Source organism: Mustela lutreola, chromosome 8 (assembly GCF_030435805.1).
Source record: "Mustela lutreola isolate mMusLut2 chromosome 8, mMusLut2.pri, whole genome shotgun sequence".
In the NCBI taxonomy this organism is placed as follows: domain Eukaryota; kingdom Metazoa; phylum Chordata; class Mammalia; order Carnivora; family Mustelidae; genus Mustela; species Mustela lutreola.
This window is the reverse complement of record NC_081297.1, coordinates 109,830,855-109,856,191: the sequence shown is the minus strand read 5'-3', so window position 1 is coordinate 109,856,191 and position 25,337 is coordinate 109,830,855. Positions and strand designations below refer to the sequence as shown.

The following is a 25,337-nucleotide window of genomic DNA, read 5'->3' as shown; positions in this document are numbered from 1 at the left end:
TTCTCATTCAGACAGGTCTCAAAGCAAATGTCATCTCCTCAGAGGTATTCACAAGTCACTCACAGCCCTCATCACTGCACATTTGCGTGTATGCATGCACATGTGTGTTTATACTACAATTACAATTAATTGCTCCTTAATATAACGTAAATTCTGAGAGAATACGAACTTCAGCTATTTTATACACGTGGACTCCCCAGCACTAATATTTGTTAAATGAATGAACGAATGGTCTCCATTGGAAGGTGGTGACTAATCTGCAGCATAATAGGAATGCCAGAGTCCACCAGAAAAAAGAGTTGATACTTATTTCATCTTTTAACTTCCACAAAAAGTACATTTTAAAACAAAAATCTACTTTTCCAACAGTGTGGATAGAAAGATTATTTTTACTCTGAAAGTATTAAATGTTCCCTGAGCAACTGAAGCAACTCCTTAGACTTTATTTCCTTTAAAAATAATGTCATTCCAAATAAGTCAGAGGAAAATAAACACCATATGATCTCACTTGTATGTGGAATCTAAAAAACAAAACAAACAAAACAAAACCAAGCTCACTAATACACAGAACAGACTCATGGTTGCCAGAGCAGGGTTCAGGGGTGGGCGAAGGCAATTGAAACACACAAACTTCTAGTTTTAAAATAAGTCAAGTCCTGGGATGTATTTATAGCACAGTGCCCCTTCCTCTATTCACCTCCCCACCAACCATGCTTGCTCCTGCACTCTCTCAGAAAAAATAAGTTCCACGTGCACATTAATTTTTTAACACTGTAACTCTGGAAGTATTCATATGAACCATACTAATCAAGAAAGTTACATTCGAGGAGCACCTGGGTGGCTCAGTCGGTTAAGCCTCTGCCTTTGTCTCAGGTCATATTCCAGGGTCCTGGGATTGAGTCCCACATTAGGCTCCCCGCTCAGCAGGGAGTCTGCTTCTCCCTCTCCCCCATCCCTCCCCCTGCTCATGAGTGCTCTCCCTCTTTCTCAAATAAATAAATAAGTAAATAAATAAAAAGAAAGCTATATTGGAGCTTATCCTATCTTGGTACCAAATAATTCATGTACCTGAACCTGCAAAACATTAAAAATATAAGGCTCAAACCATATAAATCATCTCAAATCTCTCTCTTACCATTATCTTTCTGTTGAAATTCATTACAGATTTCTTCTGCTAAGTCTAATAAAAGTTTATGCAATAGTTAATGTGAAGTGCAAGGGTTCATTATTTATTTGAAAAGACATTAAATTTACGGGGCGCCTGGGTGGCTCAGTGGGTTAAGCTTCTGCCTTCAGGTCATAATCTCAGGGACCTGGGATCGAGGCCCGCATCAGGCTATCTGCTCAACAGGGAGCCTGCTTCCCTCTCTCTCTCTGCATGCCTTTTCGCCTACTTGTGATCTCTCTGTCAAATAAATAAATAAATTTTTTTTAAAAAGACATTAAATTTATAAACCACACTTCAAATACTTAAAGATCACGATCCAAGTGAATTACCTAAATTCTATATGGACAGAAAAGATATTTTTAAGTGATCTAAAAATATACACTACTAGCTTCAAATTTCAGAGCTGTAGAGTCATGTTGTCACAATTTTTAGTATTCTTGTAATTTCAGTATATTACTGTGGCTCTTGGCAGAGTCTATGGAGACTCAACATTTGCCATAATAAAACTGGTTCTATCTTTTCAATAATATTCATACTAAATATTTTGAAATACATTCCTGGGGCATGATCATTTTGAGAATGGCTGCCCAGTACTGAAGAGAAGGAAAATAATGCTCTAAAGCAATTCAGATATAAAACATAAGGTAATTTTTTCTTATGGGGATATTGATTAGCCTTAATCAAACTCATTTGTCTGATCCTTCAGCCCTTGCGATCAGCCTAATTTACTAATCACATTGTTATGAACTTTTCTGAGCTTCCTACTTAAAAACATTTGGAAAAGTAAAATTTTTTCTCTATAATATAAGAAGTGGCAGAGAGGTTTACTAGCAGAGTTATGAATACTAGCTTAGAGATAAAATTCACGACTACAAAAATCTTCATTCAATCTGTCAACAAATATTTAGAGTGCCCCTCATGTGTCAGGTACTATGGAAATAGACTTTCCTCTTTTCATATTTTACTAGTAGATATTAAGCCACTCTGATCACTTTGAGTAGAGACAAAAGGACTCGAAATTTTAAAAAGAAAGAAAATACATGGCTTTCTCAATTTTTTATAGTTTCCAACAAGATATTTAATATTTACTTTTAACTAAATATTTTTAATTAAACTCATTTTTAAAAATTGGTTAAAATTTTAAGTACATTAGGCTCCATATAGCTAGTCTAAACTATATTATTTTAGTAGTTCAAACTAGAGTAATCAAATACAGAAAGAATTATTCACTGGAAGATAAGTAGATGCCCTGATCCAGCAGGAGATAAACTACTTTTTGATTGCCATTTCAGATTATTACGTGGCTCAAATCTCTTTCAAATTTAATTAGCACATATCCCTTAAAAATTTAAGAAACATGACTCAGAAAATACTATGGTTTATAAGCCAAAATTAAAGAACATTTGTCAAAGGGTACAAAGTTATTTATGAATTTACATTACTGAAAGATGATGTTTGAAAGTTTAAAGTCATTTCACAGAAAGATTTGCTCAAAGATATGGTGGATCCTGAAGCTTTAAACATGAGAATGGTTAAACAAAATTTAAAACTACCGAAAGAATTTTCTTCCAAGTACTCATAAAATGTCTACAAATTTCTAAATGTTCAGAGTATAAATGTTAATTGTGTTTTGTTCTTAGATAATTTTGTATACTTTTCCTGGATTAATCCAAAATATGGGGTATGTGGGGACTCTCCTATAAACATCATAAAAGTGTCTATCAAATTTAAAGGTCTTGACCTTTAAAATAAGATGAAAACAAATCAAAGAATTGCATAATGTGGTTTACCTACAAACTTGTGATTCTCCATACTGATCTTAAAGAAACCAGAAAACAATTCCCTTTAGCTATGAAGATATGGATTATAAAAACAAATTTTCAGAAGTCAGTAAGAATTCACTAACGAAAAAGGCCATCAAAATCTGAAAATTACTTCAACACTAAAAGACAAAAGTAAATAAACCAGTCTTTCCAAAGAAATTCTTGCATGGAAGCATAGGGTTAACCTTAAATAAGAGGTTTCTTCCATTTTTGACAGTCTGTGAAAAAATCTATTTTTTACTGAGAAATTAAGATCTTAATAACATCTCACATAGCATAATAAATACAGGATATTTTTACCTTGATGTTCTGGGCATCAACATTAGCCCCAGCCTCCAGAAGAAGACTAATGACTGTGGTATTCCCTGCTAGTACTGCCCAATGCAAAGCAGTGTTTTTGTGATACTTGTCACCAAGGTTAACTGAAACATTGAATGTTAAAAGCAATCTAGTTGGATCCACACTGAAAAGGAAAAAAAAAAAAACAACAACAACAACCCTAATTTCAATTATAGAAATCATTACAGATACTAAACTGATCGTGGTTGTATTTGCATTCCATCTTGGAACACTTCTATTCTAACCTATACTCAACCTTATAATAGGTATTGAGAGAATATTCTAATATGAAGTATTAAGTATGTGCAACACCATGAGAGGGCATACTTGGTCCTGACAATTTCTAATTTTGATTAGGGAGTAAGGTCATTAATATTTATATAATTAAACAAGTAAATGTTTAAATTTAAATCTGGATTGCTACAAAAATGTTTGCTGGCAACTTACTAATTAATAATATTAAACCTGCCAGTATACAAATAACATGAAAAAACTAATTTTAAAGATAAAATAACATCTTTCCTTCTTAAAAACTGCTAAAAGAGGAATAAATTAAGAATACTACAATTACCAAGATCAAGGTAAGCACAGAGACTCAAACATCAAAAAGGTAATTTATTATATTTCATAGTAAGAATTTTAAATATTAACAAATAGAACATTAACTACTTTTTCTCATCATTTATTTTACATTTTAATATGCTGAAAATGATATGAATAAATATTTTATGACTACATACCTATGTGTTCTATAAGCTGCCCACATTAAAGGTGTCATTCCATTCTGATCCATCATATCTACATCCTGATAGAATAAAAAGAAAAAAGTCAGACGGTAAAAATTTCTAAGTTCCTACCAAATTTACTCAGAAAAATCTAACTTACATATCACAGGAGAAGCCAATAACACTCCTCAATCAAGGCTGATTAATGAAAATTTTAACTTTTTTTCAAATAAAACTATTTATTGTCACTAAATATTTTAATTAATAGGCATATATTTAATTGACTATAAATATGTATTTAATTAACATATATTTACAGACTTCCTTTTTCAGATGGTTTAATCACCCTTTCAATGTTTTACATTTAAAGATCTTGACCTACTCTTCACCTTTCATCCACAGAGTATAAGTTAAATGATTTAAGTCTGTGAAAAATTGATTAAACTAATTCATGATAAGAGGGAATAATGAGACCCTGTTTATTTCTAGGCATTTCAAAACAAAAAATAAAGACTTATCTTTTCAATAAACTCAAAGTCTGTTTGCCTTTTATTATTATGCACGTACATTTTTAGAGTCAAGTAATTCTGAAAAATTGGTGGTAGTAAAGCAATTCTCTGCCTTACTCCCCACTATTTTCACCTCTTTTAGCCCTTAACATCTTAAATAAGATGCTTGAATTGCTACTTTTTGATTTTTCAGTTTTAGGCATTATCTTCTGAGAGTTCAGTATGCAAAAAGAGAATTCCGCTCTTTACTCTTCCTGGCTCATCACAAATATGCACCTCTCTATTCTTTCAAGAGATCTATTATATTTTTGGTTATAAAAATGTTTGATATTTACATTATTATAAATGTATATGAATACTATTCCGAGCAAAATCGTGTAGTAAACTATGATTATTTTTCTTCTCCTATCCAACTTTTTGCTTTCATATGGTACTTCCCCCCCACCCCACTTTTGCTTTGTTTTTTAATAAATTACAATTAAAACTACCATCTATTCAACTAAAATTCTTCCCTAGTTATCTAAATCTCCTTCCAAGACATCCTGATGCATCTGGGATTCTATCCGTTTCACTTCCCTAAAACTCTCTCTCCTGACTCCAACCTGGACTATATATTATGCTATATGCCTGAGACATTTGTCTCATTATCTAGAACAGGTTCTCTGACAATTAAACTTCTATTAACTTATATTAAATTCATCTTTGTATTCTCAGTGCCCAGCAGAGTAAATGATCAAAAACCATTTGCTAAGTGAAAAAACATGTTTATCTACCTATTTGTTTGGGAAGGGCATAGGGTTTAGAATAAAGCAGACATGGTTTTGAATTCTTAGGTGCACCACTTAATAGCTATAAGACTAGCAAAATTACTTTAATTCTCTATGCTTCAGCTTCCTCATCTAAAAATGCAAATATAAATAATGGCTTCGTAAGACCCCTGTGATGATTAAATGGAATAATGTGTGTAAAGCACCTAGTCTATTAACCTAGAAGATAAGAGACATTCAATAGACAGTAAGTTTCCTCTTCTTCCCTTCCCCATTGCCCATTCCTGGATTATATAAAGGCAGCAGTTCTAATCCAAATTGTGTTATCTAATACACCAGCCAGTGCAGAGAGGACAGAGTTATAGTGAGTATGCTGCACCACACTCTATACCTCTATACAGCAGTTGTCTGTGAGCCACAATTATTGATGGGAATATGTCTCAAATGTGAACATTAACCAAGGGTATTGAAGCAGAAAAAATGCTGAGAACCAGTACATTAGACAAACTAGAACACACATCATTAGTCTTAGTCCCTCATCAAGAATACTATAATCAAAAGTTACACTTATCCATTATAAATACATTTACGGATTTACATTAATTGTGGTTGGGAGGATCTTATGTAACCTATTTCCATTATACACATTAAATAAAAATCTTTAAGAAAATCTGAAAAATGACAAGCTTCCTAGTTTTTTATATGAGTCAAGTACTGTAACTTATTTTATTTCCTTTAGGGTCCTAATTTCAAGAGAGCGCAACTAAATGTGATGTAACAAACACGTTAAGTTCTTGTTTTAGTTTCTTCCTCCTTCTTAATTGTCTTTTCATATCCTTCTTAAAAAGTGACAGCATTAAAAAATATCAGTAAGTGAAATTAAAAATGTAAAATAATGCCATATCTCTAGAGTACTAAAAGAAAAATGAAATTCAACCTTTTCTTTCTTTGGGTCGGGGTTTAAAACTTGGTACTTCTTTTCCAAGTTCAGCCTGGACGTATGGGTATTCTCTATTAGGAAGAATTAACAAGCCCAGATCAAAAGCTTATGGGGATTCCATGATCAACAGGGCTCCATAACTTAGCATTTTCCCTTTTCTCCTGAAAATCATCCAAAAGAATTGGTAGTGAGCACTAAATATATTTTAACAGTATAACTAAAATGAAACAAATGTGAAGAACAGAATGACAAACTAAATGGAAATGTTATATGCCCTAAGAATATAAAACTGATACAAATAACAAAAAATGGAGAAAATGGAAAAAGGTTGAAAAGAAAGTGTAAGTACCTAATCTGTAATAGCTATGAGTCAAAGAATATTATTTAAAGCTGAAAAATCAAGTAATAGAAACGTGGTTATAGCTATCAGAAGAAAGTTAACACTAAAAAAAACAGTATTATATACAACTAAAGTCAGTGGAAGGGAAGAGAAAGAAAAAATAAAAATATACTAATTTTATTATTACTTATAATTGGGAACTAATCAGAACTAATAAAATTTGAGCAAATATCTGATTGAAGTAAGACAGAAAGATAACTGTGTAACCTTCTAAGGAAAGGATTTACCAAGCAGAAGATAAGATCAAGCACAAAGGCCTAAAGACAACAGCATATTAGAGCGTTCAAGGAACAGCAGGAAGACTGGTGTGTCAAAGCAGAGTACAGGGGAGATGACAAAAGATAGGCCTGAGAGGTATCTCAGACAAGACCACAAGTGGTTCTGTTGTCCTTCTCTAGGGAAGGACTTTGGACTCCATTCAAAGTATGATGTGATGAACACTAGAGTTTGCTTTTATAATTAGTGTACACATGGAAAAAATTCTGGAAAAATATATACTAAATTGTTAAGAGTGATCTCAGTGGGGGAAGCAGTAAGAGAAGAGGTGGAGTTTCATTTTCTAAGTCATATTCTCTTATGTTTGAGTACTTTACAGCATGTTATTTCTGTAGCAAACAAAAACAAAAACAAAAACAAACTTACTTATGAAAAAGAAAACAAACTGCCAGACTTTTATTATCATGCATTTATTATTGAAAAGGTGCTGTGACAAATAGAAATCCCTGTCCCTTGAGAATTTTATAGCCAACATCCTCTACCAGAGTTAAAAAGGTTATTACTGAAACATCCAAACCTCAAAATCAAAAAGCTAACAAAAAGACAAAAACCAAAAGAAAAAGTGAACGTGTTATTATAAATTTATACCCGCAAAATAAAAGGCCACTAACGACAATACATGCTGTAATCATGTATTACAGCACCATCTACTGTTCCAAACCCCAGTCTAGAAGAAACTTGGGAGAACAAATGTAATCTGCGGCAGCTGGTATCCAAACATGGCCCTCAACAAACCTCACTTGATAGTATACCCATATGTTCCCACAATGAACGTGAACTGGCCCTGTTACTTGCTTTAACTGACAGAATGGAACAGAAATGTTGCCGTGCCAGTTCAAGACATAAGACTTTAAAAAGGCAGAGAGCTTCTGCTTTTGTTCTTTGGGGAGCTCCCACCACGTAAGGAGTCTAGTTTCCTGTTAGAAAGACTACGTCCAGGAGTACCATGGAGAAGGAACTCTGAGACTACATGGAGAAAAAGAGAGGACTTGCTATCTCAGTACTCCAACTGAACCCAGCCTTTTAGCCATTCATATTAAGGCATAAAGTATGTTAGTGAGCCATCCTCCATTCCAGTCAAGACCCAAATGCCCGTATTCCACAGCCATCATCACAAGGTAAAGAACCACCCAGCCAAGCCCAGTCAACCCAAGGTAATAAATGGCTGGTATTATTCTAAAGCCATTAGATTTTGGGGGTAGTCTGTGAACACCATATTAGATAATAACCTCCTCTTCCAGCAGTTAGCCAGCCTATGCCTCTTACACTATAATGCACAATGCACAACTATCATTGTGAGTGACTGCCAACAATAAATACTTTAAGCATTCATAAAATCAATACTATTCAAATTCTAAATCTGCATAAAATTTAAAATAAACGTTAATAGCAACGAATTAAAATCATTTGTCTTACTCTTATGATGAGATCCTTAGCTACAAAGCTAATGTTTAAGTATAACCAGAGAAAACACATGAAAGAATAACTGAATGACATTAATTTCAACAAAATACATTTATTACAAAAACATGGTATATATAGACTGGTACCTGTTTAATGTGACTACAGTCGGTACATATTCACGAAAAATCAGGAAGAACCACTTAAATCATGAGAAGTTTCCTGACATGTAAGAAGTAGCATTATATTATGACCAGAAACATAGAAACTGATCCTAAAGAATTCATCCCCCACTCGGAGAAGTAACTTAACAGAGAAATTAACCAGTAAAATGTTCAAAAAAGTATAAATAAATTCAGAGTATATATTCAAAAGATGTAAGTAAGTAAAGGAAAAAATAGATACCTAAATTTTCTTATTTCTGGGATTCAACTCTCATCATTCTCAGAAATAAATGAATCATAATGGATCATTATCTGCTTCCTGATTATCTTTCTTATTTTTAACTTAACTATATTTATTACCTCAATATCAAACTAACTATATTATTTATTCTCTTTATCCACCAGAAAGAACTATTTAAATATCACCAGGTTGTTACTCTTGTAACACCAATGATATTAGGCGTTTAAACCATGAAGAACATCGGGTTAAAATCCACACCATTGTGATTTTTTTTACCTGTCCTTTTGCTATGAGATAAGCAACAATTGAGGTATGTCCAAACTGAGCAGCCAGATGAATACAGCTACATCCTTCTCCATCAATTAATGAAGGATCTGCACCATATTTCATTAGTTGCACAACCATAGATAGATGGCCTTGTCTAAAACATAAAAGAATAAACACTTAAATATATAAGATTATTTCAAACAGGATCTCCTGGAAAGATCTTTCTTAAATAGGGGAATGGTGGGAAAGATATACAATTTTTTCAAAGTTTCTTAAGATATGTATATGTCAAGACGTGCTTAGTATTTTACAGTTCTTAAGTCTCAACCAAAAAAGTCTTTTAAATTTTATGCAGATACTTATAACTTCTTTAAATATGTAATAAATAGTTACTATAGTCTATTAATCCTATTCAAATATAATCTTAGTTGTCCCGTGAACTGGGGAACTTCTTTAACTGTAAATATATAGAGGCTGCATAAGTATTACATTTACAAATCTAAAGTTTAACTCAATCATAAACTAACAGGATTAATATGAGCATGGTGAATTCCTAAAGACACTTCAGGACAATAACTTTGCTGCCAATGCAGGTAACACTGTACAGCAATATATTAGTACACTGTTGATATTAACTGTTAATTCTCTCATTCATTTTAGCATATCATTAAAAAAAGAACAGTTGTTTAGTTACAGACTAATAAGGGAACAAAAGAAAAAAAAAATCCAGAAGCAAATTTAAAACCTTGTGGCCCAGTGCAACGGAGTGGAATTTAGGTCTCCTCCAAGTTGATCCACAATAGCACCTTTCGAAATATAGTATCTATAAGACAAAATTTTAAATAATTTAGACAACTTTCATTTTCAATTTTAAGAAATTAAGTAAAAAATAAAGAAAAAATGTTTTCCATTGTAGACCTCATGGTAGTTTATGTCTTTGATGACAATCTTTTGTGATATTTAAAAAATATATTTAGTAGAATTTTATATCAAACACATCACTCTTCCAGAAGTAAAAGGAAAGTAATTATTTTTTTAAAGTTACAAAAAAGAAGAGCATTGCCAAGTAACAATCATATAAAAAAGAAGGCAGTCAGAGAACCACCAAGACTTGGATCAGAGAGCAGCAGCAGAGAGAAAGTTGTAGAATAGGCCACTGAGTCTACCACAGGGAGAAGCTCAGCTTTATGAGCTTTATTTTCCTCACAAAATTACTATAGTTTGAATCAAGCAATATATGTATAAGAATTTTATAAATTTTAAGTATAACACAGAAGTTATTTACAATGCCTTGTTATACCTTTAAAGCTGTCTTGCTTTAAAAAGAACCACCTCATTGCTTAATCTATTAATGTTATAACATATTGATTTCCTCTGAATAAACAGGACCTAACTGGTTATCACAATGTTTACTTTGGATTGATCAATGAATGAATCTTGAATAAAAATGATTTCAAGCCTTTGATGTCAAATGCTTGATGGTGAATATTACTGAGATATTTAAACTGTTCTAAGTGATTACTGTTTTAGATCACTAATGCATTCACTTTTATGTACAATTTTAAACATTTAATATACTTACATGCTTGATTCAGAAATTTACTGCTTTATGTATTTATTACATTGGCGTTTTTAAAGCATTATGTAATGAAGGGCCAAACTCCACTCTATAAACTCCTGTAAAATAGTTTAAAGTAATGTAACAAAGTATTTCCAGACTAAAATATTTCCAGTTCAAAATATCAGAGACATTAGTCTGAACACAAACATTTAACTATTCCTAAATTCTTTCTTAAGGAACTTGGTGGGCATCATATAATAGTTGAAAATGGTTCTTTGAGCCCAAAGAGAAGTACAGCTCGGCCAAAGAACAGCTTTGATTAAGAGCTACGTTTTTTTTTGTTTTTGTTTTTTTTTTAAGATTTTTATTTATTTATTTGACAGGTAGAGATCACAAGTAGGCAGAGAGGCAGGCAGAGAGAGAAGAGGAAGCAGGCTCCCCGTTGAGCAGAGAGCCTGATGCGGGGCTCGATCCCAGGACCCTGAGACCATGACCTGAGCTGAAGGCAGAGGCTTTAATCTACTGGGCCACCCAGGCATCCCGAGTTGGGATTTTTTTAAGGCAATTTTATTACCTTATGTTTATTATATGTTTATTAGTAAACATATTTGTTCCTGAGTTATTTTTACTCATATTTCAAATCTTTGCTAGGGCTACGGTAATGAATGATTTCTAGACTGATTCTAAAATACAACCCCCACACAACACAAACATACAGATAGGAGAATTTTTTTTTTCTGCAAACTAAAGAACTTCTATCACCTTTTCATTGTAAACTACTGGAAGAGAATTACTAACTTTTTATAATATGTTACTCTATAAAGAGTAGACCCTAGTTCAAAACTACACAACTCTGAAATGATCATGTAATTCTTATTTTTAAACTCAAGTCTCCTGGCATACTACAAGATTAGCAAGGAATGTTGCTGTAGGTACTAACTAACTATCCCTAGGTTTTGAGACCAGATCATCAATGAACAAGAGTTATCACAAGTATTTGAAAGATGTAAAGTTAACAGTTAAAACTCAAATGATTCCAGAGGGGGATACCAATGAGAAGAAAACCAATATATGTTACAAAACCCCAGAAAGACTAAGGGATTAAAGGTAGTTGTTACCTCTGTAGAATGCAATGAAGAAGCTAGAATATAAACAGAAACACTGATTGAAAGTTTATAAAAATTGCTGAAAAACCTGTTGTTTTGTAACTTATATTCTCACTGAAAGGTCAATATTTAGCATCACAAATAGGCATTTTAGTGCACTGTAACAATCAAGAAGCTGACGGTGCTTGACAAGTACTTCTTTGTGCATTGTAATATTCAATTTTAAAATATAACTACTCAAAATTTTAATATTATTATAATAACTCAAACTCTTCAAGTTCAGATTCATTCCTATGTCCCTAAGCTTCATTATATAATGATGATGATGTCTGGCCTCAGGCTCACACTGATTTTAACACTCAACCATCTAGCATTTGCTAAAAAGTGTATTCAGTGCACCTTTACCAGAGAAATTTGAAACTCATGGAATTAAATCAGAGAACCATATGAAACCCTACACTAAAATTATAGTAATCCATTGAAAGTTCACACTCTAAACAACTACAACCCCCGGCTCCTCTCCTTGTTCAGGTCAGGTGGCAGACAGATAACAACTCCTTCTCAAAAAGAGATGGAACATAACTGTTAGAAGAGACACTTTTCATTGTATCTCTCACGTTCCCATGTCTTGCTAGGTGTATGAGTAGAATGCAAGGCCCTGACCATTTTTTACACAGGTCATTTCTTTTGAATTGTGTTTGTATCAAGCAACCTTGAGAGATGAAAGACCAAAGTAATTCTCTTCTGGACCAAAGAGCAAGTTTGCTCTTATAAAAGCACTGAATTCCCCAAGAATCAATACAAACCCACTGTGTGTGCTGTATCCATCTGGATGACCTCAAGCCACTCTCATAGGACTTAGGAGTATGAGAGCCCTATGCAAATATGATGTTCATACTATTTGCTGTGTTATGGATACGCTGTAACTTTTAAGTGGGGGTATAATTCCAGACTCAGGAGTAAAAAGTAATCTTGCGGCTATGAATACCAGTTGTTATTAAAAATTGCCTTTACTCACCATGTTTGTTTTAGAAAAGTAACTTGCTAGATCATGCATTGTGAAAAATTAAGTTTACCTACCTGAAGATATAATATGCTCAGAAACCAATTATTAACCCACTCTATAATTACTGACTTTATTCTATAACCTCATTAATGCACAAGTGGCTTGGGACATTTGTTAAGGCAGGCAGCATCAAGTCTTTCTGTATTTCTCACTTCAGACTTTCTTGTTTATTTTTAACCACAAAGACAAATGTCAATTTTTTAACCAACAGAATCTCAATAGTAATACATGAATTAAGAAAATAGGGGCGCCTGGGTGGCTCAGTGGGTTAAAGCCTCTGCCTTTGGCTCAGGTCATGATCCCAGGTTCCTGGGATTGAGCCCTGCATCAGGCTCTCTGCTTGGCGGTAAGCCTGCTTCCCCCTTTCTCTCTGCCTGCCTCTCTGCCTATGATCTCTGTCTGCCAAATAAATAAATAAAATCTTTTTAAGAAAGAAAGAAAGAAAGAGAAAATAATACGGCAATGCTTCAAATTCTGAGAAAACTACTTTTTTTAAAATATTTATTTATTTATTTATTTGACAGACAGAGAGAGAGAAAGGGAGAGATACCACAAGTAGGCAGAGAGGCAGGCAGAGAGAGAGGGGGGAAGCAGGCTCCCTGCTGAGCAGAGAGCCCCATGTGGGGCTCAATCCCAGGACCCTGAGATCATGACCTGAGCCGAAGGCAGAGGCTTAACCCACTGAGCCACCCAGGTGCCCCCTGAGAAAACTACTTTTAATCTGTAAGTCCATGCTCAGCCAAACAACCAAAAAGGTGCAAGGGCAGAAAAGAGAGTAACTTCAAAACATCTACTTCCTAAGTGCTCTCTCTCTCAGAAAGCTATCAGAAATTGTACTCTACTAAAACCAGGTAGCAACCCAACAGAGACAAAAACCTCAGATCCAGAAAACTGAGACCAACACTGGAGCAAAGGGATTTCCCAGAGTAATGGCAAAGGAAAATCTCACAATAATGGTTGCATAGTAGGTCTAAAGAGCAAATAATCTGGGTTGGAGCAGAAAAGTGGGGAATTCCAAGAATGATTTCCTCTATCCTGATACTGTTTGTATACAGAGGGATTTTGTACTTCTAAGAATATGGGAAGAATTGTTACAACATAAAGAAAGTTTTAAAAATGAAGTAACTGTTACTTCAGGCAGAAATCAAAATTCCAAAAGGAAAGAATAGATAATCAAAGAACACTTCCAGGCTTAACACTGAGAATTTACATACAACAACTTAAACTTTGCATGGTAATTTAACTAAAACCATAGTAGCAGATAGGAGAATTATTACTGGTGAGGAGATCCTCAACATCTAGATATCCCAAAATAGAAAGTCAAAATATAATAAGTGATAAATCAAGAAATAACAGCATAAAAGTTGGCAATATTTATTAAAATTCAAAACTCATCTTTCTTTCTTATTCCTATAAATTTTACAGATATATATGAACACAGCAAAATGATATGTGACCTAGATATCAAGTACAGCACTGGTTGTTAATGGTAAAAACACCAAAATCAATCTAAATGTCCATCAACAAGAAAACCATTAAATAAATTAAACTCATATAATTGAACATTATATAACTGTTTAAAAAGAATGATGCAGCTCTTACTTGTACTGATAATGAGAAACTTGAAGGTAGATATACATATCCATTTATCTATCTATCTATCTATAGATATATCTATATATATATCTATATATATCTATAGATAGGTATGTATATCTACCTTCTGCTTTTCTTCAGAAGCAGAAAAAATGCTTGCTGTCATTTTTTTCTAGTAATGTAGCAACATAAATATATAAAATAAAGAGTAAATACTGAAAGAAATAGTTCAAGCGCTAAAAAAAAAAAGGGGGGGTTATTTCTGGGCTACAGGATGTGGCAGAGACTGCCATTTTCCACTGTAAGCTTTGAAGTACTATTTGAGTTTTCAAAATGCTTATATACTATTTTTTAATTAAAATAATACTAACTGAAAAACAAACAGGTTTAAAAGGTTAGATCATTTGAATCAACCATCCCATTAAAGAAAATTAAAAACATCAATGAAATCCAAGAAACATTTCCTAAAAAGTAAAACCTAAGAAAATTAAGAGCCAAGATTCAGGAGAGGGTTAAAATGTGGAGAAGTCAAAAACTGCTTGGGCACCATCTGTCCTAGAAATAATTTGCTGATATGAAAGAGTTGGCCAAGAAGCAAGTTAAACAGGCAAAAGCAACAAACAAAGGTTGGGACCCCAAAAGGTTACACTGTAGCAGTAATTATGAACCAGAAGTAAACCTGGCTCTAGCTTGGTCTTCAGCCACCTGAAGAATCCAGAAAATCTAAAGCCTTGAAATTAAATTAAAGGTGGATCTTGCAGAAACAAAAGGAAATCTCAGCTTAGGTCTCAAATTATTCGACAATTAATTTTCAAGCACAATCTCCAGTACATATTTAAAGATAATCAGGCACAGGAAAGAAAAACATTAACAGATACAGACTATCTTCTCAGATACAATTATTAAATAACTATATTTACTATATTCAAGTATACAAGATAAGATTAAAAATTTCAGCCACAGATGATTTAAGTAATACAGGTTTGAAAAAGGTAAATGGTAAAAATTCTAGAACTGGAAAATAAAATTAGGAACACACTCAATAGATTTAAGAGCAGATAATACATAGAGAATAAACGAACTAGAAGGTAAGTCAGAAGTTTCCAGAATGAAGCACAATGAAGGATAGTATATATAGAAGAGAAGAGACAGAGTATGTAATGAAAAGGTCAAAGAGACATTTAACTGGAGTTCCAGAAGGAAAGCAAAAAATGAATAGGGTAGAAGCAACAGCTGAAGAAATAATAGTTGGTATTTTTCCAGAACTGATAAAAACATCAATCCAAAGAATCAAGAATTCCTTGCAATCTCATTCAGGATAAATAAAAAGAAATCCACATCTACTTATATCAACATGAAACTGCAGAAAACCAGAAACAAAGAGAAAAATCTTAAAAGCAGACAGGGGGGGAAAAAAGCCTTCAAAAGCACAATATTTAGACTAATTTCTCAATAGTAATAGAAGCCAGAAAACAGAGGAATGTTATTTTCCATTAGTAAAACACAAAAATAAAACAAAAACTGCCAACCAAGATTTCTATACCCTGTGAAAATTTCTTTCACAAGTGAAGATTAAATAAAAACATTTTCTGACAAACAAAAACAGAATTAGACATCAGGAAACCCTTACCTAAGGCAGAGGGAAGGTTACACATACAAGAATAAAAAAGGAACAAATAAAATGGACTATGCTCTCTAGAAGAAAGTGATTCAGAGTTCAATACTTTAGTTATTACTTGCTTAACCTTCCTTTAGTATTCAAAAGGGAAAATTCTTTTCACTGGCCTTAATATCCCAGTTGTCTCTAGACCCTGTATGCTGTACCTAAGTGCACATCTGCAACTATTTTTTTCAGATTCATATCTTCATCTGAAGAACTTATGTCCAAATTGTCAGAGACTCCTAAACTAGATTTAATAACACTTCCTATCATCCTAACTTTTGCTTTCTAACTATCTCTTATTAATACTAAGCAAGCAGATTAGCAATAAGTAACAAAAATCATTTACACTTAGTATGTATTCATCACTTATGCTGGCATGAATAGTTAAAACAGACTATTATGACCTATTATCTTTGTAACCCCTCTTTTCTTTTGTAGCTTTTCCCCACAGATTCCCATTTAGAAGCTGAGCTGCAAATTACACTGCTGAAATCCTGATTCCAAATTTTATTAGCTGCATGTCATTGGTTATATAATTTATGCTTCAGTTTCCACATGAGGAGAACAATTAATATTAGTGTTCACACAGGGTTATCTCAAGAATTAAAATTAAAGGAAAGATACATGAAAAAGCACTCAGCACAGTACCTTGTACAAATAAGCATTCAATCTATGTTAAAAACAATCTTCAGGGGAAAAAAGGTACACAGAATCTCTATTTTTAAAGCAATGAATTTTAGAAATTATTAATTTTTATAATTATTTCTAATAATTTTATAATAAATAATATTTTAAAATACAGAATACACATACTTGACTAAATCTATTCTGTTATTGATGGCAGCCCAATGGAGGAGTGTAACATTTTCTTTGTCTGGTTGCCGTACATCATAACCTGCTTCCACCAATTCTCGGCAGCGTTCATATATTCCATATCTGGGGAAAAAAGAAAATATGAGACTGTTACTACTATTTGATAAAATATTTAAAGCTGAAAGTAACATTTCAAGAAGAAAATAATGCTCCATTATGATACCTGGAATTTCTTTTTTTTTTTTAAAGATTTTTATTTATTTGTCAGAGAGAGAGAGCACAAGCAGCCAGAGCAGCAGGCAGAGGGAGCAGTAGGCTTCCCGCTGAGCAAGGAGCCCAAAGCTGGATCATTACTTGAGCCAAAGGCAGTGCTTAACTGACTGAGACACACAGGCATCCTGATACCTGGATATTAAAATGGACTTCTCAAAGTAAAATATTACTTTAAAAATATCAATATTCCAAGGTACGTGGGTGGCTCAGTCAGTTAAGCATCTGCCTTCCGCTCAGGTCATGATCCCAGGATCCTGGAAACGAGTCCCACAACGGGTTCACTGCTCAGTGGGGAGCCTGCTTCTCCCTCCCCCTTGCCTTTCCACTCATGCCTTTTACTTACTCTATCTCAAGTAAATAAATAAAATCTTTTAAAAAAACAATATTCCAACAGCTTTTACTAATCCAGTTAGTAAAATTTTTACATATAAAATTTTACATATAAGAATGCTGTATCTCATCAGTTGGAAGGGAAAATACCAGAAATAATATATCTAGCATTTGCTTATTTTTACTAATACCACCACTTATTCCAAAATACTCTTAAGGCTGCCTATAAAAATAAATACAACTGGGGCGCCTGGGTGGCTCAGTCAGTTAAGTGGCTGCCTTCAGCTCAGGTCATGATCCCAGAGACCTGGGATCCAGCCCCACATCAGACTTCCTGCTCAGCGGAGAGCCTGCTTCTCCCTCGCTCTCTCTGCCTACTGCTCTGCCTACGTGTCCTCTCTATCTCTCTGTCAAATAAATAAATAAAATCTTAAAAAATAAAAAAAATACAATTATGTTAAAAAATATTAAATCACAAAAAAACAGTAACAAAGAGCTTATGATTTTAAAAACAAAAAGAAAAAAGGGTGTTCCCAAGCCTCAGGATTCTCTATTTATATTTCCAAGGGCAAATGAAAAAGGATGTGTGGAGATGGGAGGCAGGGTGGGTAGGTAAAGAGTTTTGTGAGTTCAAGCCAATGAGGCAGAAGAGACAGTGTACGAGGAGAGTTTTATTTGTTGAAGAAGAAAGGCATTTATGGAGAGCCTGATCCTTTCTTCCCTTTCAGCTTTTGATCACTGTGTGGCAACATAAAGTTTTTAAGCTCTTTATTATGGAAACAGTATACTATTGACCATAGTCGATAGTATGTGACTATAGTTGTTTTTTTAAGATTTTATTTATTATTTGACAGAGACCTAGTAAGAAAGGGATCACAAGCAGGGGGAGTGGGAGAGGGAGAAGCAGGCTTCCTGCTGAACAGGGAGCCCGATGTGGGGCTCAGTTCCAGGACCTTGGGATCATGACCTGAGCCGAAGGCAGGCGCTTAATGACTGAGCCACCCAGGTGCTCCTCGATCATACAGTCATAAAATGGGTACAGTCTGTTCCCCTTCAAGGCAAAGGGGTATTTTAAACAGAGTGAGAAAGTAACTACTTTTACTTCAGAAAAAGACTTGCTATAAAGAGAATATTTTGGGGGCGCCTAGGTGGCTCAGTTGGTTAAGCAACTTCCTTCAGCTCAGGTGATGATCCTGGAGTCCTGGGATCGAGTCCCACATCAGGCTCCTAGCTCCATGAGAAGTCTGCTTCTCCCTCTAACCTTCTCCCCTTCATGCTCTCTCTGGCTCTCTCTCTCAATAAATAAATAAATAAATAAAATCTTAAAAAAAGTATTTTTTAAAGCTGTATGTTGGGAAATGTCTGCATCACTATATAATACAGTTTCTGAAAGATCTAAATTTATCACCTATAAAGACCTCATGTGACTGCACTAAAATATTGTGAAACAATCTGTTAACACCTGCAAACCCATTATTATAAAAATGCCAAAACCTGAATAGTTTTCAAGAATTGGCATTAAAAAATGGATATTTACAAGGTAAAATTCAGTAAAATATTTGTCTAGTGAGTAATACTGGAAAAGTAATTACTGTGATTTAGTAAATGCATCACATTCTGTAATTCTTCCATTAGGTAATTATGTATTTTTGTGAGGCTATCTTTTTTCCAGCCCAAAAAAGAAAAAAAAAAAAAAAATTAAAGTAACCAAGAAAAAAAAAATTTAGGATCAGATTTCTATATCATTATAATATGATAAGTTAAACCAGCTAAAATAATAATGAAAAGCATATTTAATTATATTACTCTCACTATAAATAAGATTTATAAAAGACATAAAAAACTCAATAAATATATATATATACCAACTTCCCCCAGACTGATCTACAAATTCAATGAAATTCTAATTAAAACCACAAATAAATATCTCATTAAATTCTCAAGTAGAACCTAAAATTCATTTGTGAGAGTAAAAGGCCAAAAATAGCTAAGACAACCGTGAAGATTAAGAAACGATTAAAACAATGTGGTCCTGGGATGTGTGGGTGGCTCAGTCGTCAGGGTCCTGGGATCCAACCCTGCATCTGGCTCCCTGCTCAGCGGAAAACCTACTTCTCCCTCTCCCACTCCCTCCTGTTTATGTTCCCTCTGTCACTGTGTCTCCCTCTATCGAATAAATAAAACAAACCTTTCAAAAAATAAATAAATAAAAATAAAACAATGTGGTACTATACAAGATGAAACAAATAAAAAAGAGCATTTAGAAATGAACCAGAGTGACATCAGCCATCAGGGTAGAATAAGACATCCATCGTTTTGTCCGCCTTCTAACAACAGTAATTTGGCATCTAGTAATGGTCAAAAGAGCCTCTGTGGGAGTTTTGGGATCCAGTACTGCAGTCTATGGGAGCTGAGAAGTCTCACCCACCCATATTATAGGGTAACAGGCATACAGACTTCAATGCAAGCTTCAGCCCAGCCATGGACCCTGCAGGGGCCCATGAACTGGCTCCAGCTCTTCTTGATAGTGGTCTGGGAACCCAGAACAACACTGTCTCAGAGAACCGCTCAAAAACGAGAGAACGGTTATAGAAGTCCAGGTTTCCAGAGGAAAAGTTCCACCACATTACTGCAGAAAAGAAATATGAGTTTTGACACACTGGAGAGGAGTACTAGATGGTGAGCTCATGATGGGGGGGTGGGGATGAGAAAGGGCTAGGAGAGCAGCAAGACAGGATTCTGGAGAACATTAAAGGGACACAGATCCCATTAATTTCCTTGTGGACTCCATCAAAATACATAAAGAACTTTAACAATCAAATACAAAAAGACTTTTTATTTTTCAGGAAAGAAGACATGTTTTTTCAGGAAGAAACCCAAATGACCAATAAACATGGGAAATATATTCAACACCATTTGTAATCAGAGAAAGGTCAATAAAAACAGAAAACCATTTCACAACCATTAAACTGAAAACAATTATTAGTGTGACAAAACTAGGAGTTAAGCAATAAGTAGTCAAAGATCTCACTTCCTGTACAGCCATTTTGAAAATCAATTTGGCAATATTTGGTAAAGTTGAAAGAATATACTGAAAAGGCCAGAAATTCCACCTGAGTTGTCTACCTTAGAAGAACTCTTGCTTATGTACACAGGAAAACAGGAAAAAGGATACTCATTGATGCAATGTTTGTAATGAAAAAGTACTGTAGAAACAATTTTAAGTGTCCCTCACTCAATAAGGCATGATAGAATAATACAAAGCAGTTGAACAATAAACTAGGTCCTTATTTATCAACACTGATAAATCACGAAGCTATACAGTTTTATTTAAAAAAAAAAAAAAAGCTCAACACCGATATACGGAGTAGAATTTATATAAATTTTAGGCACATATTACAATGGCATATTTTGTTTGTAGATGTTTGTAGAAATAAATGTATAGGAATGTTCATGAGAATGATTCACAGCAGTTTCAAGAGAGGTTTCCTTGGGGGGAAGGACGAGACCACACTGAGCAACCTGCAGCAAATACAGCAAAATGTTAGTAGCATCTGCTTAATTTGACAGTTATATTCTTCTTGTATTTTACTGTAGAATTGAAATGTTACATTCAAATAAGTGTTTTTAAACGTAGAAATTAAAGACAGCATAGATACTTTTCAAGAAATAGAAGAGTATGAGAAATATAAATAAAAGTGGTTATTTTTTCCTAAGACAAAAGATACTGGAGTCTACCTGTTGATGGAAAGGATGCATTTGGGTGAGACAGATTAATCACAAACGAGAGAAAGGAGGTATCAAAAGGAGCAGTCTCAAAAGGACAGATGAATGTAATGCAGTGTAATTTGTTTGCTAAATCCAGGCCATACAATGTGCTCTGATTTTTGACTATACATAACATTCAAGAAAGGAAGAGTGCCAGTGAAGTAAGGACCTGCAAAAGTTTGTCTTTCCACAAAAGTAATGAAGAAACTGGCAGAAAGTGTCAAAATCAACTTTTTGAGAACTCTTGGAATTAAGAAAAGGCTGCCAGCAATCCAAGGAGCATTCAGTCAAAAAAAACAGCTGAATTTCAGTAAGAACAAAGAACTCTGTGGTACTTTAACAGATCATAGTACCAGCCTTTCTGCTCCCCAAGCAGCCTTGAAAAAAATGTATTCCTGGTACTAGTGTCATCAGCTAGAGCCTAACACCTGACCTTTCACTGTCTACCTAGCTTGAACTCACTGACCCTGGTCCCACATTCCTCCTTAAGTTCTCTTTCCAGCTATCTCAATTCAGGCATATAGAAACTCAGGGCAGTGATAGCAACTGCTCTGACAAGACCTCCAACTGGTCCAGACCACCTAGCCCAGGTCGATTCTAACCCCTGAATTGCACCTGTACAGATGGGACTATGGAGTAACCTCTAGAATAATCGATAATTACCTTTATTCATTATAATATTATAATCTCTGTCCAAGGAAGAACACAAGCCTCATTTACATAACATACAACAAAAAGACATGTTTCCTTTTTCTTAAGACAAGTGTGTAACTTTATGCCCACCTCTACATCCAATGAAAAGAATCCTTTTTTAAAATATTCATCAGAGGGATGCCTGGGTGGCTCAGTTGGTTGAGCCGCTGCCTTCGGCTCGGGTCATGATCCCAGGGTTTTGGGATCGAGTCTGCATCGGGCTCCTTGCTCAGTGGGGAGCCCGCTTCTGCCTCTGCCTGCCGCTCTGCCTGCTTGTGCTCTCTCTCTCTCTCTCTGACGAATAAATAAATAAATAAATAAATAAACTAAATAAATAAATAAATAAAATATTCATCATAACCCTAAATAAAAGGAACCCAACCACACTTGCTCAGAGAATCACAGCTTTGCAAGTTATTCCCTGTGATCTCCTCACTTGAGGCAAATAATGTTTACCTGTGTGACAACTCCACCTGGTATATCTGTGACTCACCAAGGAGTGTACTCACAGTGGTTCAGTTACACTAACAACTAGTAACCAGAGTGAGCAGAACAGGGATGGAGTTCTCTCAAAGCCTCATTCCAAAAGAGAAGTCATTATCTGACCTGCCTGGTGCTTCCCAGATAGGTAAGAGTCCACCAGAAAGGCTCATTTATTAAACCTTAAACTCTTTTAAAAGCTTCATCCTGGGGGCTGTTTGTCAAATGTTTTAGCATCACAGCTGCTTTAGAGGATGGATGACAGTTGGGTCCAACAATACACAAATCAAAAAGCTTAAAAGCACAAGCTGAGGAATAAGATACCCATAGGGGCTTAGAAAAGCTCAGACATATCCCTGGGAATCTAGAAGGGCATATGTAAGTATTAAAGTTGTGTGCACATGTTCAAGAAAGATCTAGGAAGGCCCTAAGTTCTCACATCTAATTGACCTTGAGGTTCTGGGCAATCAAAAAGCGAACGCTAAGGCTCTAGTATGCTGCCTGGCAGAGTGCTGAGTGTCCATACACACACACACACACAAACACACACACACACACACACACACACAGAGCTCCTCAACAAAGATCAGACTTAACTGGTTCTAGGGATTTAAGAAGTTTCTGTCCAATCATTTACTGACCACTAACTGAGCAAAGGCTTCAGTGGCCACACATGACAAAAATACAGACTTTACAGAATTAGTTTAGAAACGGTACAAACAACAATAAGCCCTAGGAGAATCTGACATAAAAACTATCACCTCAGGGGCGTCTGGGTGGCTCAGTCAGTTAAGCGTCTGCCTTTGGCTCAGGTTATGACCTCAGAGTCCTGGGATCAAGCTCTGCATTGGGCTCCCTGATCAGTGAAGAGTCTGCTTCCCCCACTCATTCTCCCTCAGTGCTCGCTCTCTCCGCCTCTCACTCTCTCTCAAATAAATAAAATCTTTTAAAAAATTTAAAAAAGAAAGAAAGAAAGAAAAAACTATCACCTCCCAGAATTTAAATAGTTCAGTTTTCATCAAAAAAATGACAAGCCATGCAAAGGAACAAAAAAGTATAACCATGGTAGGGGAGAGCAATTAATCAAAAAAAGTCCCTGAGGAATCCCAGACATTGGACTGACTAGACAAAGACTTTAATCAGCTTTGTTAAATTTGTACAAAGAGCTCAAGTATGAGAACAACGTCTCACCAGATAGAGAATTATCAATAAAGAGAAATAAATGCATGTGCTCATATTTCACTTGAAATACAGATGTCAAAGAAAACAACTACAACAAAAACTTACTGTGTAGCCTTGACTATGTCCCATGTGCTGTAATCATCAATATGCGCTTTCCGTCCAAGAGGTTCACCATATCCATGGTTATAATGGCCTTGGGGTTTGATTTCCTGTTAAAGAGTAAATCACACAAAGGCAAAAGTTCAGAAGAGAGGTACAGGGAACATTTCAATATTTTACTACCACTTTTGCATTGTTTGAAGAATGATCATTATTGAAATTAAGTTTTACCTTGTTCTGAAGTCCGTACTCTTCAGAGAAAAAGCATGTTCAATAGATTTACCCCTTGTGCACACTCTCAAAATAGAAAAGCTGTGAGACTAGAAATTAGTGATAAATTTGAAACTGAAGTTTATCTTGAGCTCCATAGAACTCTTACTTCATCAAATCAACTCTCATTCTCTCAGACCATTTTTTTATTCCAGCATAACCCCTACCTTTAACACTCTATTTTTTTATTTTAAAATTTATTTGAATACAGTTGGCAGGCAATATTACATTACAGTTTCAGCACAGTGATTCATACAGCACTCTAAACTCTAACACCTAACACTCTAAAACCATCATCACATGCCAAATAAACTCTAAAGTGGTAAAGAAAGAAAAAAAAAAAACAGTGGAGATTCGCCTTCTATTATTTTCAGATATTATCTCATACCCTTTTATGCTGAAGGCTAGTTAAGCATCTACCATTAGGTGAGTAAGGAACAACAGGACAGCTCTGATAAAATGTGAATCCGCCTAAACAGTTCTAATAAGGTTAACATGCTTAATTTTAAACAGTTTTACAGAATATTACATCCAATCAAAGCTTACATGCTGTATGTAATTTTCTATTTAAAATGCAAAATTTATTATGCATAGTCAGCTCCCTCAATATAACACAGCACTAAGATACAATTATTTTTCTTTTCTATGACAACAGAAAACCAAGTGTGCTTGGCCTGCTATACATAAAGCATTATATGATGTACTGCAGCCTCAGGCCAGGACACGGTAAGGCCAATACAAAGTTTAAGAGGTTGCAAAAAAATTCAGTAATCAAGATAAAAACTGCCCAAGTGTCTATCAACAGATAAATGGATAAAGAAGATGTGGTATATCAGCCATAAAAAAAAATGAAATCTTGCCATCAGCAGCAACATGGATAAAGGGTATAATGCTAAGAGAAATAAGCCAGTACTGAGAAACACAAATATCATATGATTTCACTCATATGTACAATTTAAGAAACAAAACAAAGAAAAAGAGACAAACCAAAAAAGACTCTTAACTATAGAGAAAAAATTACCAGAGGGCAGAGGGGGAACAGGTGAAATAGACAAGAGGATTAAAGTTACACTTAACATGATGAGCACTGAATAATACATGGAATTGCTGAATCACTATATTGTACACCTGAAACTAATACAACACTGTATGTTCACTATACTGGAGTTATTGAAAAATATATTTTAATGGATTCTGTTTTAAAAATCAAAGCCAAGGGATGCCTGGGTGGCTCACGTGGTTAAGCTATTGCCTTGGGCTCTGGTTGTGATCCCTGGTTCCTGGGATGCAGCCCCACCTCATGGTTCCCTGCTGGGCAGCAAGTCTGCTTCTCCCTCTTCCTCTGCCCCTCCCTTTTGCTCTTTCAAATAAATAAATAAAATCTTTTAAAGAATAAAAAGTAAAAAGCCAATGCAAA

General features: G+C 34.7%; 1 protein-coding gene across 2 annotated transcripts in view; it reads right to left on the bottom strand.

Moving 5' to 3' along the window:
• The window catches only part of ZDHHC17 (zinc finger DHHC-type palmitoyltransferase 17), an 87,869-nt gene that overhangs the window by 37,468 nt on the left and 25,064 nt on the right, over nucleotides 1-25,337 (bottom strand). For both annotated transcript variants that reach the window (XM_059186392.1, XM_059186393.1), the window contains exons 2-7: nucleotides 23,657-23,760; nucleotides 16,826-16,948; nucleotides 9,766-9,843; nucleotides 9,030-9,174; nucleotides 4,071-4,135; nucleotides 3,292-3,454 (exon numbers count right to left, since the gene is read on the bottom strand). In XM_059186392.1, the coding sequence (XP_059042375.1) occupies nucleotides 3,292-3,454; nucleotides 4,071-4,135; nucleotides 9,030-9,174; nucleotides 9,766-9,843; nucleotides 16,826-16,948; nucleotides 23,657-23,760 (678 nt within the window). The remainder of the gene's footprint in view (nucleotides 1-3,291; nucleotides 3,455-4,070; nucleotides 4,136-9,029; nucleotides 9,175-9,765; nucleotides 9,844-16,825; nucleotides 16,949-23,656; nucleotides 23,761-25,337) is intronic.